We start from the raw sequence: 18,054 nt of genomic DNA, 5'->3' as shown, positions 1-18,054 counted from the left end.
ATTTGAGCAACTGCCCTTCTTCAGTTAAGGTGGAAAATTCTTAAGTTATCAATGAATACTTTCCTTTACAGATATTTTTCTGAGGATCTATTAAACTTCTGTAAGAGAAAACTCATCTTCACAGATTCTTTAAGTATGCATGATTCTTCATAAATATTTATCTTGAATGGGCCTCACTTACGTTGTCTGCTTAACTGCAATGTAACACTGATTAATAATTAGGAGATTTACAGATTTTTCCTTCCAACAAACATGAACATGTCAAGTGTATGCCTGAAACGTACGTTATGGAAGTTTCTATGACTGAGAGCAGTGCTGCATAGCAAATTCCCACCTCTACCTTAAAAGTGCTGAATATTTCTCTGGAGAGGAGAGACAGAATGGGGAAGCGGGCAGAGGAGGGGGACAGACAGGGAGGGGAAGAGAGAGAGTGACTGGAACATGGCAAGGACCATGAAACCATTTAGGATCCTTTCTGTGCTCAAATGAATGATAATTGGAACACAAAAATTGCAGGCAGAGTGGATTTTATCATCTTATATTATTACAATGAGTACAAGCAATGAAGACACAGTGTTATACTCATTTTGTTGGCATTTCTTATTTTAGATGAAATGCAGGAGTTTTAAAAATATAGATCTGACTGGCTTCATTTGAGGTGCTGCTCTGTTTGCCTATCATTTGACAAAACAGGTCAAAAGAAATATGAGGGCAGTGACAGCTTGGGAAAGTCCTCAATCTTTTCTCTATATTTTTGTCTGCAGATTTGCCACATAGAAAAAGGTCATTAATGAGGACTATAAGATACATCAAGCAGAGAAAACATCTAACATGAAAGTAGCAGAAAAAACAAACAATTTGTACAGGCAGAACCTATCGTTTTTCCTCTCAGGGGTATTCTTAGAGCAAATAGAAATTGATTTAGCTTCTATATACGTATGCACAGGACTTTCTACATGTTTACCACTTCTTGTAAACCAGTTAAGGCCATTTACAAAATGTATGGGATTTGTACGGTCAAAAAAACTCCATTGTTTTTTCCAATAGCAGACTCACGATCACATTTCTCTCTTGCCTCATTTCCAGCTAAATTTTTATTTTCTGTGACCAAGCTAACATTCCTCAGTGGTGAGGTCCTCAGGCAAGTGTGAAACTTGAAAAAACATAGAAAATACTCCATGCAACAAAGTGTGTGTGTGTTCTATTGAGTTGCAACAAGCTCAGATCTAACTGTGGGCCATACTATATTAGCTGTGAGGATTCTGAAAACACATTACACCCTTTTTCCTGCAGAGGTGTGCTTTACTAGCTGAAACCACACAGGGACAGTACAATAAACCTGCTTTCTGAGCAGAAAATATATATGGGTGAAAAATACTATATTAATTGTTACTATTGTATATTCATATACTCCAACTGTAAGAATGACTAGAATAACAAAAGAAAATTAGGAGTAATTGATTGAATTTGTTATAGGAACCCCTAAAATATCACTTTAACTAATGTCTTACCTGGTTCTTGATTTCAAAGAGTTTGCTCCCTAGAATTTTGTTGCTCAGGTCCTCCTTGGAGTACAGAAACAAGAAGGGGAAAATCAGGAAGTCCATTGGTAATTTGGCTGTACATCTCACCTCCCATTCCATTAAAGAGACCTGTCTTCTGCTATAACTTTCTTTGTGGACTTTAAAATATTGCCCATGAACAAATGCCAAACTAAATAACAAATACTGTGTTTATAACCATCCCATATATATATATATATATATATATATCCGTTATGTATATAACCGATTCACCTCACCATTCATCTCACCAACCTTGCCTCATCACTGAAGGAGGAACAGGTTACTGTTCAAAGCAGTCACAAGCAGCACCATCGTCTCTTCAGCCATTGCTCAGACTTTCCTTCTCACTGTCTAAGCAGTTCTCCGCCACCACCACACAGCAAATATTGGTTGCATTAATTATTTGTTGCCCATTCTTTGGTAGTTTGGTTTATGATGCAGATGTGCTTTTGTCACTTATGCTCATCTGTCAAAATCTATGAGAAGGGGAAAGTGAACTTCTATTCAGTTTTCATGGGCAATTTAGTTCGACTCCTGATTAATATGTATGCAGAAAAACCAGGTCAAATTCCTTTAGGGTACCTAATTTTTTTTTAGTACCAGAAGTTTAAGAGCTTTGTACCTGTGAAAGAAGTTTTCCAGTTGAAATACTCTACTACCAGCATACAGAAAACAGTTTCTTAAATTGGGAAAGAGAAAAAGGAGACAGAAGAATACCATTTAGTAAAAAAACCTACCCTGCAAATTGAGAAACACAGAAAAAACTGCATTAATTATCATGATAATGGTTGAAGGTGTGTCCTTGGATGCCTGCGGTAGGTAACAGAATCAGCTGTACCTGCAGGTGGCAGAAGCATTCTCTGCCATTTTTTTGCCAATATATGTTGTTGTCCCACAAGGGACTGACTTCCAGGAATAGAAAAAATGCAAAAAGAACACTGACTTTCTATTGCCTCTCCATTTGTAGGTCTTTTCTGGACATTCTGCCAAGAGGCCAATGAATGCAGTTTATTTATATGAATACAAAAAAGAAGAATAGAAATAAAACCAAGCATTTCACCAACCGAGGGCAGTGGATACTGTCTGATCTGAGGTCAGACTGGAAACCAACTCACAACAAAAAGATTTATAGAACTTACTCTAGATGACCATGGTCCTAAGAGCCTCAGTCATGAAGACAAATCTATGCACATGCTTTTTACCCTTAGCTAGGGCTAAGTCAGTGCTGACACTAGATTCTATCTCCCAAAAACACCTCTTTGAGACATCTGGCCCTAAAATAGTTACATCTGATCATCATTTAAGAAAGGGTAAATTTCACACAACTTAAAATCCAAAGTCTCTTTTTTGAAAGTGTGAAGAAGAATAAAAAATTACACCACAGGACTTTATAAGAGAGTTAAGAGCATATTCATTAGAAATTAAATATAAAATACAATGATGCTGCAGAACAGAGAGCAGCACACAAACAAGACAACCCCCCCCATTCCCTACCCTCACCCCAATCCAAGGAAACACACCTATATAGTACAAATTAGAGATCTCAAACAGGGGGGAGAGGAGGGGCCTACAAAGTAATTTTCTTGCTATACAGAAAATATATTATTTACTTAAAGTCACTGCTGAGTTGTTAGGGGCCCAGGGTCAGTCACTGCTCAGGAATGCCCCACAGCTCAGGAAGGCACACTGACCCCTATTGCTTCCCCACCAGTTTGCTGAACACATCATAGATCTCTGGCTTTTCCTGGGCAAACTGCTCGGCTGTATTTTTCTGTAGCCAGTCAGATGAACGCATCTGCTGCTGCAGGAGGCCAATGAGGTCCCCAAGGCTGGAGCTACTGGCACAGGTAGGGTCCTGATGGCGGGATACAAAAATGACTTCATCTGTGCTATCTGCTTTGCCATCCTGATCTGATTGACAAGGCTGCTCCTTCTCCTCAGCCAGTATCTCCTGCTCACGCTCTTCCAAAACCTTGCGTATCCGTTGCATACCTGCAATGGTATAAGGAGAAGAAACACTAGTGGATCAGTTTAAGCCACAAGTATCTCTAAATCCATCAGATCCAGAAAAGGATAATGGAGAAAGGAAGAAAAAACAGAGAAGACAAGAGGATTATAATAGGCTAAGTTTAGGATTAAAAAGAGAAGGGAACAGTGCTGCAGAAATTGTGGTGGGAGGAAAAAGAACATTACTCACCTAACTGCAGCCGGTGGGTTTTGTCAGCAAAGATGATGCGGAACCATCCAGGTTCACTGCACTCAAAGGCTTTTCCACAGGACAGGAGGACCTTATTATCCAGAAAACGCTTCCAGAGCAGCAACTCCTCCTCAAATGTGCCTGTCTTAAGGTACTAGGAGAATCATCAGAAGGGCCAGAGGTTAGTACCATATAGACTACATCACTGAGATCCTCATGAATTTGTGATTCCCATGAGGTCTGCAAAGGCCAAGGGAGACACCTTTTACCTCTGAAGCACAGCAGTTGTGATACAATGGAAGAAATGGGGAGGGAAGTGGCTTGAGAGTAGTAAGATTCCTGCAAGGAGGGAAGCTCACAGATTGACGACAGGGAAAGAATAGACTGAAACATCTGGCAGTCCTTCTCTCTCCTCATCAGATGACAGATTTGTTAAAACAAAATGCTTGTCAGAATATTAACCTCTCCTCTAGACGCAGTTGCACTACGTCCCTGCCCTCACCCCGGGAGAAGCCTCACTTCCTAAGACTACCAACCTTTCGGAAATCAATCCAGACAAAGAAGCCTGCGTTGCGGTTGAGAAAAGGAACCCCAAGTGTCTTCAGCTCATCTGTCACATACGTATGAGCAGCTTTTAGGCGGGCATGGTTGGCCCTCAGGTACACTTGGTTGATCCAGTCTGACCAGAAGAAGAAGATAAAGAAAAGAATCATGAACTGAGAAAGTATTCAGATCTGTTCAAGCTTCCAAAACGCCCTTTTGCCCCTTTTTCTGCCTCACACCTCACCTCCTTCTTTTGTTTTCTGTTTCCTCAAATAACAAAAATAGAGCCAAGAAGTATTTTACAGTTTCATATCTGTGTAGAAGAGTATCTCCTTGACCCTTTTGAGGAAGTTTCCCTGCATTTATAGTTCTTAGTCATTGTGGACTGTTAGCATTCCACCCTGGGCAGAGTTAGAAGGCCATTTCCTTGTCCCACAAGCATGCATCCTTTCTTTCTGCTCATCTGGTTTTAGATAACACTGCCAATTTCTGTACAAATAGCTACCATGCTTCTTCCAAGATGCTCCTCTAACTCTGCTGATAAGGAGCTCTGCAGAAATGGTCCTTTTCTGCAGAGCTGTCAGCCTTGTGTTGCATGGACAACTTCAGGGTAATAGAAGACTGTCATTTAAGGTGTACAAAGAAGAGACCACTAAGGAACGTAAGGGGAGGGGAGATCTTCCAGGTACCAAGACGCACAGAATGGCAGAGGATTGTACATGGAGGTACTGACTCACCCCTGTCTCTAAGCAGCTGTGCAACCTTGTGCTGAACAGGTCCACAAACCCCGTGGAAATAACACAAAGAAGCCACTGCATTAGCAACATCTTGGTTCTCTGTATATAAAGTACCAAAACGAATCCCAGAAACAGCAAAATCCTGCAGAAGACATAGAGAGACTACTTTATTACACTGAACAACTGGCATCCTATTACTACTAACTTGATCTTTCCAGCATGAGGAACCTGAGGAGCCCAGACCAAAACCTACCAGCCACAAAGGCACAGCATGCTAACAACCAGCACTCACCTTGGTTATGCCCCACATCACGTGAGTCCGCTGTGGATCAGGCAATCTGTATGTAGAAGGATGCAGATGGGCAGTTAGTGTCATAGGTGCTGAAGCTTTTGGATCACCAGTGCAGCATTGCAGAAACAGAGAGGCAGCATTACACAACAATAGACAGTGCACCACTGAACAGCAGTCAAGCAGGGAAAATTCAAATGCAACATAACTTTAGAGGCTGGGAACTCCTTAGAAGTAGTTTTAGACAGAATTTTTAAATATTTCAAAGACACAGATGCTTATAAGTGCTACATTTTATGTGCAGATTTCCTGAATATATGAAGCTTGTACATTTAATGCTAGAAATCAGGCTTCTGTCAGTGTATTTGTCAAGAATCAAAAGCAATGTTCTTTTACATCTACACCAGCAACACTGAACTAACACTTAACCAAGTATATTTTATTTACTTGCAACTGAGCACAAAAAAAAATCTAGCACCAGTGGTGAAGACTAGAAATTAAAAAAAAAAAAAAACCTCAACACCACACCATATTTTTAAAAAGATTTTCAAAGTTTTTTGTCTCATTAAAACACTACCTAAAAAGAGCCATTATCCAGTCTGTAATACTACTGTGATCTGGGACTACTTTACGGAAAATTAGGAAGTAAACAAGAACAGAAAGTCTTTAAAAGCATCAACAGAAACATGGGAAAAAGATACTTAGGCAGGAAGAAAAGCATCACCTTCAACAAATGAAAAATCTGTTTTCAGTTTTGGGGACTGTCATAATCAACTACTGATGCACACATTGAGAAGTATACCACAATAAAAAGCTAGCTACCATTTTTTACTTGCTAGATTGTATTTGAAAAATGCATTTTCATTCAGAAATTACAAAAAAAAAAAAAAAAAAGGAAATAAATCAATGTAAGATGGATTCAGAATTTCCTAGCTCATGACTTAACTTCCAGTCACAAGTTCTCAGCAAGGCCTCATGTTGAACTGTCACTGGAAGATGGCCAGGGAAGTAGGAGCTGCTTTTACCTGTCCATGCCTAGGACACTGTGAAATGTGGCTGATTCATCAAAAACTGACAGCATGTAGATCTCATCTACTATCACATGCAATTCATGTCTGCAAAAGAACAAAATGGAGGTTAAAAAGAAGGCTGCTTTGGGTTTAACAGAGATAAATTCAGGCCTGTATATACTTGCTTTATATAAAGAAGAGAGAACGCCAGATTTTGCAGAATTAAAGCAATTTTTCTCAACTTAGATTTATTTTGTGTATATTGAAATGATTTGAGGTATTCCTGCTTAACTGTCAGACTGTAACCATGTAACAAGACAAAGATCCTATCATTGCCAATGTGAAAATTAATTCCTGTATGTACTACCCATCCACTCAGCATCCCAAAGAATCTGAATCTCAAAGAGTATTATGATCCATGATGAAATTGGGAACCCATATTCATTTACTTCTTTGTCTTCACAGATACAGAGAAACTGAGAGGAAAAGAACTCTGCTTCCTACCTGGGAAGGACAGTGCCACAGTGTTTCCTTGGATTACTGAAAAATAAAACTTGCACTCCTTGATGCAAGTTGCTTTGCCACCCAGATGACTGCATGGTCCATGATCCCAGCACTTCCCTCTCCCCTCTTAATTCCACCAATGTATGTGAAGAACAGACTATTTGCCTGACTTAAAAGGTATTCACAGATAAATTCAGGGACAGCAAGTAGTCCACCAGATTCTGAAAGCTGTATCTGACTCAGGATATCTCAGCCTTCCAAATTGACATACCTTTTAGCAAATTCCAGGTAATCCCGTAGTTCTGACAAGGAGTAGATGTCCCCAAGGGGATTTTGGGGATTCAGAAGAATTAAGGCCCTTACAGTGACACCCTGCAGAATACAAATACCATAGTATTAAGAGAGTGCCTATCATAAATTTTCAGTTCCTCTACTTGAGCAGTCCCTCACTTGACTGTGACATAGGGTTCCCCTGAAGCTTCACCATGACTTTTCACCTCAAAGGTTAGATTTGCATGAGAAAACTTTCAGCTACAGATTAAGTCTGGGGTTTTTTTACAATTAAATCATTTGCAAAGTGAAATGAGCAAAATGTTACAGAATTAATCTATGATTTTGAAAAGAGGGAATTGCTACCACCAAGTAATTGGCTTCCATCTGGTCAACCAAACTAATGAGAAAGATGGTCTCACATGCTCTCATTATAGAAGTACTTTTTTTAAACTGTATTAGTAATTGGGAAGTAAAAAATTACTGAAGACTGTCCATGAATGTGGAAAGAAAGATGAGAATTTAAGTTAGATGGATGCAAAGTGTACTCATTCAGAGCACACTTGGCTGGAGATGTCAGAGATGGTAACAATTCAAAGATGCAGCTAAATATATCTAGGATTTAGGACAATGCCGAACTTACAGACTAACTCTTCAGAAAAGTGATATTCACTTGCATTTTATCCTCTAGAGTTCCCTCCTGCAAAAACTCTCAGAATTCTTAGCATATTCATCTGCCCTGCAGTCCAGAGCAGCCAGTTTTCAGATAACTCAGCTGGCCTTTCTGAGGGAGAAATCCTGGGTAATCCCAAGTACACACCCAAGTAAATTTTTTTTGGTGATATGAATGGGTTCCAGTGTTTTGTGGATAGTTTGGTTTATCCTTTCTGCTGTGACCAAAACTGGACAGACACAACACTGAGGGATTCCCCCTAGAGCTGCCCCTGAGTTTGCAAGCTGTCATCTCAGATGGTCTACAAGGACAGCAAGAAAGCCATGTACTAGGTTTTGAATATGCTTTGGTCTTTAGGTCACTTCTGGGATGGGACATCTCCAATATATCGTAAACTTAGGTGGTAATGTGAAGCTCAGCTAAACTCACCTCTGCCCGGGCATCCTGCAAGGCTTTTTCCAGTTTTTCCACTGTAAGTTGAAAAGGCCGAGTGCTTGTTCCAGTAATCTGAAAGACATAAAAAAGATTAAAAAGGCAAAGTTGTTTCAATAGAGACTGCCTTGAGCCAATCCACTGAGAATTGTTCCCTGAAACAAAATGAACCCCCAACAATAATGACCTAGCCACCATCTTCTTATCCTTTTACAGTACACAGACAAAAAATAAATCAATAAATAAAATCAAAGAAAAGGCCATCAGAGGCTGGCCAAAACCAGAATTTTCTTCCTATCCTTGAATAACTAAAGCAATGTAAGATCTCTATCTGCTCTTCCACCCTGGGACCACCTTCAGTAGGACACAACATAACTTCTCTCTCCAAGGTTCAAAATGGTATTTTTTTCCTTTCAAGGACTTTTACTGGGAGTAAGATACAAGAAAAAGACAAAACTGGAATCCAGATTCATGGTCTCAAGTGACTTTCTTGTAAACTATGTGCCCATTTGCCCAGCAATAAACTGTGTAAATGTTCACATGTGTAGTGAAGGCTGTAGTGTCCCCTTGTTCTGAGAACTGCCTGCAGAGCTTCCCAAAGCTCAGCATTCCAGTTTAACTACAGAGGTTGTTGTTCCCTTCTCTTAGATCTTACCTTACTGTCTAAATAGACATACACCAGCTTGACATTACCATAGAGGAAAATACTCTGGGTAATACCACCATAAAAGGGAGTAGCAATCAGAACAGCTTCTGGAACCAAGAAAACAAAGTTGGTTATCAACAGGTCACAGTCTTCTCCCCTAATGTGCTTTAGCTAAACATGAAAGCGTTTTTACAGCTGTGTCCCCTGTAATTCTACAGCCTCTTTCTTCACTTTATTTTTACATTAATTCTTTAATCTTTTGCAAGAGCCCAAGTAATCATGAGTATAGCCCATGTCTAGTTTGGCAAACTAAAACAGGGCACCACAAAAACAGTGAAGGCTGACAGGGCAGGCACCAAATGTGAGTGCATGACATCTACAGATCATGGAAATGAAGAATTTCACAACACAACTTCACAGGAAACAAGAACTTTCCAGCAGGTCACCGCCAATTCCACTACTTCACTTCTGTCTAACAGAATTTAAACAAAGTAACAGTATGTCCCAGTAGAGAAAAACAAAACAAAACTATGTTCCAACCATCCACTTACCCCCTGGATCACAAAGGACTGTAGCTAATGCAGAAAATAAAGAGCCACAACCATTTAAAACAATCACCTACAGAAGAAAGAGAGAAGCTACTGATACATCCATACATAGAAAGCCAACACTATAAAATAATAATTCCTGACAATATCATTGAAATAAATTTTATCCCTAATTCTCAGAATTTTCCTGCTGAAATCCAGCTTCTACCAGAATGACTTTAATCCTGTTCTTTCAGAAACACTTTGTACTAGTGCCATTTTTGATCCTAATATGCAATTCAGAAAATCAATAGACTTAAAGTAGGGAAATAGTTGGGGAGCAGTTCTGAGATGATAGTAAAGCAAAACTCTTTTCAACAGTTAACATGTGTTACCACTTTTTCACGGTAACAGCAGTTCTGATCTCCTGCCAAATTTGTGCGAAAGTGGAAACTACCGTCTCATACAGAAGCAGGTTTGATTCTGCTTCTACAGGACAAATGCTCACAGGTAGCATGAGAGCCATTCCAAGCATCAGGAAGAACCTGGTGCCTTGAAGAGGCAGTGATCAACAAACTGATCAGTGGTAACAGTTCACTTGAAGTATGAGGTTCTGTTGAATTACTGCAGCCAGAAAAGCAAGGGCTGCACCAGTTCCTGCTGCCTTCAGCACTGAGCAGAGACAGGAATCCCTCACCTCCAGAGGCCACTTCATCCAGGGCTGTATCTCTCACAAGTCAGCAAGTCCTGCAGAGACTCAAGTCTTGATGCCTTTCTAGCAACACTGCCACAAATTTTAAAGTCTAAAATGAACTCTTGGCTCAATTACAAATCTTTGTCTTGAGATACAACAGAGAAATGTGATGACATGAAACTCAACTGAAAGGGTGAGCACTCTTTGTCAAGGTTGAGAGATACAGGCATAGTAGGTCCCTGAACTAAATAGGGAGATCAAAATAAAAAGCCCCATTGAGAGCACCAGCAGGAGGAGACAGCACACAGAAGTGAAACACAAAGCAAATATACGGTAGACCTGAAGGGTTTTGGCAGAAAAGCTACTGAAATGAAGAATCAATCTCTTTTACATGCTAACAGCTTGCACTCTTACCAAATCATTTGTTTAAAAAACCATAATTTGAAACTGTTTCTCAACAAATGGCAATACATTAGAACACCAACGAACACTGGGTTACCTACATTCTCTGCTTTAAGAGGTGCAGGGGCCTTGCAGTAATAGGTCAAAAATCGCGCCACTTCTTCCCGTAAACTGAAAAATACACACATGCAAATACTGATTCAAATATTCTCCAAGAGGCTGGGCTTTCAAACCAGGTTTACATCTTAGGAAAGTCAAGTCAGGGACAGTAAAGTCCGGTGAAAATAGCTAGAAAACAGGATAGCTCTGGCCCATGGAACAGACATGATTTTTACACCCAGCAGAGGTGCCACAGATAATGCCGATAATGGTGCATGCATTTCTGATAAGCTTTAATCTGGCACAGAAGAGAAGGATTAACAACCCCAAGTGTTCACTGTATTTCAAAGAATTGTTTGGAGTTTCCCAATTTGTTAATGTATACAAGTGCTTTTAAAACTCTGCTTCAGAAAATTTGCATCTTCTCTCACATAAAAGGATGTTTAACTGGATGAGCTTGTAGGACAGCTAATATAAAGTCTTGCAAAGAAAAAGATGATTAAGTGACCTAGGAAAGTTTTAACTACAGAATGTACAAGAAGAGGTTTGTATTCATCCTTTTCTTTATTAAACAATTAATCAAATAGAGAAGTGTTACAGAAAAGACTTACAAAAGATGTCCTTTCCAGTCAGGATACTGAAGCAGTGAAGGGTCTATCAGATTCATATCAGCCTGTGTCAGCTGGGAGAAATGAGAAGAACCATTAAAAGTCCAGTTACTGATAAGGGAAATACAGAGATAGGCAGGATCCATGTACAGGCACACACCTGCACAGACACTTGTGCAACTTCAACAGTTCTAAAACTGGATTGGGAGGGCTACTGACCATCAAAAATAATGCAGCTTGGTGAAGCAAGGACCAGCAAAGTGATCTGTGATACCTTCAGGCTGTATGAACTACAGGTTTCTGCTAAGTTATTTCAGGCAAAACTTCACTGCACAGAAATCTATAAAAAGGATGTAGAACAGGCAACATATGATGCCCATAACCAAGGTGCCTGCAAAAGACTTTCTCAGCAAATGAAGCAAACCCAAGAGTGTTCTGGCCAAGCTCTGAAGACAACAGTTTTTAGCTGGAAAAATAAGTCCCAGTTGTGAAAACTCAGGTCTAAACTGTCAGAAAGAGTTAGAAAGGAATTTGAATCAGAGTCAGATATAATAAACTTTCAATATTTTTTAATGAATTACAGCTTTCATTTATGTCTCAGTTCAAAGTTACTGCAGCTTCTTCATATTTATATTTCTGATCAGTTTGGTAAGTGTTGAAGTGTAACAGGAGCTTTCAAAAGACAGGATTGAAATTATCTTCCTAATACTTATTCCTCAGGGCAGGCACTTCGTTCCTGATGAAAAGTTCCTTCTGATCTCAAAGACAGATTGACCTGAACTGTGGAGGTACTTTTTAATATTTATAATTAGATAAAGTGTGCACACTGCTTTTACCTAAATATTTTCAAGGTCATAAGTATCAGGGTTTCATATAATCCAGTTCTGTGAAGTTTCAAGGGAAAACACAGTGTTGACACAGGCAGAGAGAACATTTTAGATAAACAAAAAAGGTAATAAACAAGCATTATGTACAATATCCCTTCCAAATATTTAATGGCAACCAAATCTATGAGTTAATTCTAAAAAAAGTAAAGGTGGGGGTGACACAAGTAGGTGATAGTGCAAAGGAGGAAGGAAATTCCACACGCAATGCAGAAGTTTTGCACATGATAACAAAACCTTAACATTTTCTATAGGTGCTTTAATAACTGGTGCCAAAGCTCTGGAGATTAAAGACAGTGTCCTTATCCTATGCAGAATTACAAGCTGGTATTATAGGATAAAAGTTCCCTTATTCAGCTGTAGATGTTCTCGGAGTCTATGCTGCTTCAAGAACTGTGCCTCCTTACATCTCTCTCCTAAACTTATCTAGAGAATGAAACACCAAACATATCAGCAGACTTGGCCAAAACCGACTATGTATTAATAGGACGGGAAATCCTAAAAGTAATGTGTTAAGTATTCTCTAATTTAAGGGTCAGAAGTTGAAAACAGCATCTGGATACATTATTCAGTGGCAGCAGTAAGTATCTTTAATCCCAAATAGCAAAAAAATACTTGCCTACAATCCCAGCTGGTGCTGCCCTTAGTGAATCCATACTGTTACTCAAGGCTACAAAGACTGAGAAGCTGGCAACCACATCTTTGTTCTGCTTGTTGCCACAAGCATGAACAGTACACCTGACAGAGTCTCAACTCACTTTCACAGAAGGGCTAATTAAGATGCAGCTGACTAACGTCTCCCTCTGCACTACTTACTGCAGACGTGGTGTTAGCTTAAAGGGGAAAGGACAGTGAAGGAAGGCACCACCTACACAGCCTGGAAGACACCTTTCCATGCAGGCAGCAGCTCTGCCTTACCTGTTCTTTTAGCTGGAAGGCAGAGTGGTGGGGTAGCATCCCCCTAGTCAGTGGAGCAGCAGGCAGAAATAAAATAGGGAACATTTCGAGGGTGGGAAGTGGTGGAATGGGAGCAACCATGAACTTCAAACTGCAGAGACTGATTGTCCCACCCTGAGTTACCTTCCCTCCCCATACACAACCACAGGTATGAAAAAGTGCTAGACCTGCCCACCTCAAAGGCTGCCTGCCACCTGGGCAGTGATTTTAATGGAAATCTAGAAGCACTCCTCTACAGCACAGTTCTGTTGTTTCCTTTCGACTTTTTCTACTTTTTCAGTTCTGTTATGTGTTCCACTCCTCTGCCCGGTGCAAAGCCAGCAGGTAGCAGCTGACCCAGTCTGATTTTGAGAGATTTCACTGCTGCCACATTTGCACATTTCAGGTGAGTTCAGAACCAGGTGTCCAAGTTGTGTGACTTTATAATGGACAGAGATAAAGATACTCAAAATTAAATAGAGTTCAAAACTAACTTAAAAACATCTGTATTAAATAATTCCCCCTGTAAGCAGGGGAAAATAAAATTCTTCTTATTTTTCTGAAATAAGATTTTTTTTCTGTTGTCATCTCTTCTAGTTTTCTGAAATAAGTACGTCCCCAGAGGGAAACCCATCATGAAAAGGAAGAGAAAAACACCCATGTTTTTATGCTCCTGGAAAAATAAAATAAATAAATGGACAAGTAGCTGTGATTCAAACGTGAATTCAAAAGTGATTTCCAACAAACTTAAAATTCACAATGAAAAACTTTACCAGAGAAACCTGAGTAACAGCAGTTACTCTAGGAAAGTGCAAGCTTTGAAGAGAAGCTGCATAGCAAATTCAGTGTTTTATTTTGGAATACAACTTACCCGCTTGGACATCAGGTCAAAGCAGAGCTTGTTCTCACTGGTGCCAAAATTTATTATACCCTAGAAAATGAAACAGTATTGTTTATAGACACATAAAACATGTGAGTACATCACCTTAGCTATCACTTCACTGAATTGTCTTCAAAAAGCTTACCAAGGAAAAGTCGAAACACAGTTCAGACAAACTCCATCATATACAACTCAAGACATGCATCTGTGTGTGCACGTTTCCATATATTTCCCAAGCACTTGGCTTCTTAGTCAATTAACTGTGTGTAAATGAACATGTACTAGTAGTTTCTACTTCTTTACAGAACATGTATAACTTAGTCTTGAATTCACTCACTATTATATGTAACCCTAAAACAACTCTGGAAAAAAAAAAGGTTTATCCTTCAAAAGCAGTTTTAAACAAGGTTTTGGATATATTTCTTCATCTTAAAAGCATTTGTTTACCATTAATTACTATTCTACTCTACTTGCTCAAAAATGATATAAACATGTAGTCATGATAAGTAGTTTAAATACTGAATTTTCCCCTCTAGAGAGATGATCCTACAGTTCCAGGTTTATGATTTGGCCATATATAGTATGGCATTAGATCCTGAAGAATTCAAATCTACAAGTACATTCTCATTATTGGAAGAGTCTAGGTAAATAATTTTTTAAAATGTGAAAGAAAATCTAAACAACCGTACATATCTGAAGTGACTGATGTACAAATCTAATTTTAGGTGTTTGTTTAAAAAACTACCTCCTACATAGACAACATTTTGCAGAAGCACAGGCCTGTACCTCATAATACACCTTGTAACAAAAACTTCCCTGTGTGTTTTTAGTTTAACAATCTAGTTTTCACCCCTACAACACAGGGCAACTAAAGTCAGGGTTAATAATAAAATATTTTTAAAATTTCAAGTAGCTCAGTATGTGAATAAAGGATCTAATTAAAAGTAATCCACATATAGATTTTTATTTATATTTACTATCCTTGCTACTCAGTAATAACTTCCTGATAATAAAGGCTATTAACACAGCCTTTGTGCCACAAGAGGGCTACGACGAGCTACTTAAAACTGAGCAGCTGAGTGTAAACAGGCAGAAAAAGTGCTGAGTGCTATTAACAGTAATTATAAAAAAAAGGCTACTACTTAGTAGTTCTATTTCCTGCACCCATCACCTGCAATAATCAGATATAATCAGATAATCAGAGACAGTCCTCAGTGGGCAACAGAGGTGATGAGGTGGAAGGAGGAACATGAGCTCTGTTCCTGCAGATTTCTTACATCTTTCAAGGTCTGCTACTGCTATTACTACCCTGATAAAGAAATCAGAGTGTGCAAACCTGAGCTGTGCACAGCATTCATCTTCAGTATCTAGATGATCCACAAAGCTACTTTTTATTTCTTTTCCTCAAACAAACAGTTTTACTCACCTTGTATTAGGGATATCAAAGAAAACCCCATGCAATTAGCACATCTGTCAGCAAGCCTCTAAGAAACTATTTTTTCCTAATAAGGAAGCCAGGAAAACACTTTGAGGTTCTTACTCACATTGGGGTTCTTGTCTTCATCATACTTGTCAGCGTGATAAGCTTTGTACCCTTCCTCAGTGGAGCCCTGAAAAATGTTGGCAAAGTTGCCTCGAGCAGAGAGATAGGGGCTTCTCTGGAAGCCGCTGGGGTTGCAGAAGCCGTGCATGTCACCCTTCCTTTTGGCAAGTGGCCGAGCCCTCATCTCTGGCAGGTTGCTCCCTCTTCCCATTCGCTCAATTTCAGACAGTGCCTGGCTGAAGTCCAAACCCTGAGGCATGGCAACAGGGGAGGAGGAGCCACTATGGCTCTGCTTTAGGATGCTGAGCATTTGAGCAAAGACATTGAACATGCGAAACTCATGTTCCCGCTCCAGTTCAAACCGGCGCTGCTCCAGTTGCATCCGACGCTCCTCCACATCCAAATCTCGCTGAAATCGGCGCTCTTCCATCTGCAGAAAGCGCTCTTCCATGGCCCGCTGAGACGTCAGGGTCTTCAGCAGGAGATCATCCAGTGGGTCCCTCATGCGCTGGCCTTTCCGCTTTTTCCTCAGCCGATGCAAGGCAGAGAAGCCAGGCCGGGGAACAACATTCTGGATCCGTGATGAGTTTGCCATGTTTGGCTCACTGAAACCTGCGAATTCACAAAAGCAAAGAAGAAAGCTTTGGGCATGCTTTGCTTCCTTCTCCTGCCTGTCCTAAGAACACCTTTTTATCTACTGTAGAGTTTATAGAAATACCAAAGTAAAACCTGTCAGGTACAGCCTGAGGTTTGCAAACATTTTTTTTACGTTTGTTTTTACCATCAGACATTGGGCACACCATGATGCTGCCAGCCCCAGCCCCTTACATGGCCGCCACATAAACCTGAATGACCATCAGTTCCCTTCACTAGGCTAACCATGCAAGCACCGCAGCCTAGAGGACATACCATTTCTTCCTGACCTCAGACATTAACCTCACATTTGTTGTCATCTCTTCTTCTCCAAAAATTCATAGTCTTCCATCAGCCTGTCCTAGACCAGTTTGAAATTCCCAGGATTCCCAGACTGTACCCTTTCTGGCAGTTAAGCAATGCCAGCTGCATTTTCAGTGGACGAATCTCATCTCTTGTAAACAAATGCACTTTCTCTCAGACACTTTCAAAAACATCTTCTTTCCAAGTCCTACTGAATAGCTCAAAAAGTCAGGCAATGATTATTCCCAAATATTCTTCACTGTTGAGTGGGCTAAAATATTAGGTCTGGAATATATTTTAAAACAATGCAAGGACAGTTTCACCAGCAAGTTTATAGTGCAACAATGGCAGAAGAGGGTGTACTGATACAATTCAGCACAAGGACAGCAGACAGCTCTGGTTATGTTCAAGTGATATCAAAAAACATTCAAATGGTTTTTTATCAATAAGGCAACTACTGTCAGCATTATATGCAGCAATCTAACTAATCTTGTTAAGTCCTTTGGATTTCATACACAGTATTTCACCTAGCTAAGTAACTCTAGACTATATTTACCTGCAGTGAGGTACCTGCATTTTGGGAATGGCCAAAACACCACAAATTCAGATATTGGCCTTCTACTTTAAATCTTTTTGGGATGTGGAAAAACAAGGATCCAAATGTCAATGAGAAAACAAGGTGTCTCCCTCTGCACCAGAAATAATCTCTTTCTGGGAAAACGGGCAGAAACCTTATGCTGGAATGTAAAAGGCTATCCCTACCTGAAGGTGAAACACTGGTTTCAATGGGAATCTCCACCCTGGAGATGGGAGAGTCATTCTGGGCCCTCTCCAAGAAGGCTCTCTCCATCTCCTGTTCTTCAGGGGAGCCCTGCTGGTAAGACATGGCTTGTGGGGGCTCTGGGGTCAAGCTGTGGTCATCAGAGTTCACCTCCTCACATTTGATTTCCATCAGCTCAGGGTGCTGGGAGTGTCCAAAGGGCAGGGCCGAGGAGGGGAACTGGTGGTGGTAGCTCTCCACCATGCTGCCCTGCAGCACCTGCTGAGCCATCATGCTGCCGCTCAGGGAGCCATAGGCCAGGGCCGGCCGGCTGGTCAGCACCCTGTCCATCACCTCGTAGAACTTCCACGTCCTCCCGCCCCGCGGGGCCTTGCTGTTGTCCTTGATCCGCCGGTACTCCAGCTTCATCTTCTTGATCTTCTCCCGGCACTGGTCGCCCGTCCGGTGGATGCCCTTCTCCCGCAGCACCTCGGCGATGCGGTTGAAGACGTGCTGGTTGCGCAAGCAGCTCTCCAGCTCTATCTGCACCGACTCGTCGGCCCAGAGCTGCAGCAGCTCCACCACCTCGGGGTCCGACCAGTTACTGCCGCGCTCGTACTTCTTCCCACGAAAATCCATCGCTCCCGGGGTCCCGCCCGCCGCTCGCCCCGGGCTGCGCACCTGCCCCTGCCCCGCCGGGAGGGGCTCTGGCACCCCGGCCCTCGAGGGCGCCCGGGCGGCCCGGCCTCCCCCGGCCCCTACCGGGCTGCAGGGCCTGGGGCACGGCTCGGCACGGCTCGGCTCGGCTCGGCACGGCTCGGCACGGCTCGGCTCAGCCCATCCGCTGGAGCCAGGCGGAGCGAGCTAGCGGGGAGCCGGGCCGGCATGTTCACATCCGGGGTGACGCACATGCGTGCAG

General features: G+C 41.2%; 1 protein-coding gene across 3 annotated transcripts in view; it reads right to left on the bottom strand.

Annotated features, from left to right (window-relative positions):
• Positions 1-2,756: 2,756 nt before the first annotated feature.
• ACCS (1-aminocyclopropane-1-carboxylate synthase homolog (inactive)) overlaps positions 2,757-18,054 on the bottom strand; it is a 28,375-nt gene continuing 13,077 nt past the window's right edge. For 2 of the 3 annotated variants that reach the window (XM_066321058.1, XM_066321057.1), the window contains exons 2-15: positions 15,441-16,051; positions 13,888-13,947; positions 11,200-11,270; positions 10,591-10,660; positions 9,418-9,484; positions 8,876-8,973; positions 8,218-8,295; positions 7,117-7,217; positions 6,357-6,446; positions 5,335-5,380; positions 5,043-5,184; positions 4,299-4,441; positions 3,763-3,916; positions 2,762-3,557 (exon numbers count right to left, since the gene is read on the bottom strand). In XM_066321058.1, coding sequence (XP_066177155.1) covers positions 3,259-3,557; positions 3,763-3,916; positions 4,299-4,441; positions 5,043-5,184; positions 5,335-5,380; positions 6,357-6,446; positions 7,117-7,217; positions 8,218-8,295; positions 8,876-8,973; positions 9,418-9,484; positions 10,591-10,660; positions 11,200-11,270; positions 13,888-13,947; positions 15,441-16,034 — 2,013 coding nt within the window. In that variant the 5' untranslated portion in view covers positions 16,035-16,051 and the 3' untranslated portion in view covers positions 2,762-3,258. Of the gene's footprint in view, positions 3,558-3,762; positions 3,917-4,298; positions 4,442-5,042; positions 5,185-5,334; positions 5,381-6,356; positions 6,447-7,116; positions 7,218-8,217; positions 8,296-8,875; positions 8,974-9,417; positions 9,485-10,590; positions 10,661-11,199; positions 11,271-13,887; positions 13,948-15,440; positions 16,052-17,137; positions 17,999-18,054 lie in introns of those variants that run through there. The other variant, XM_066321056.1, reaches the window with a different exon arrangement.

Source organism: Sylvia atricapilla, chromosome 6 (assembly GCF_009819655.1).
Source record: "Sylvia atricapilla isolate bSylAtr1 chromosome 6, bSylAtr1.pri, whole genome shotgun sequence".
Taxonomy (NCBI): Eukaryota; Metazoa; Chordata; class Aves; order Passeriformes; family Sylviidae; genus Sylvia; species Sylvia atricapilla.
This window is presented reverse-complemented; position numbering and strand designations above follow the sequence as displayed.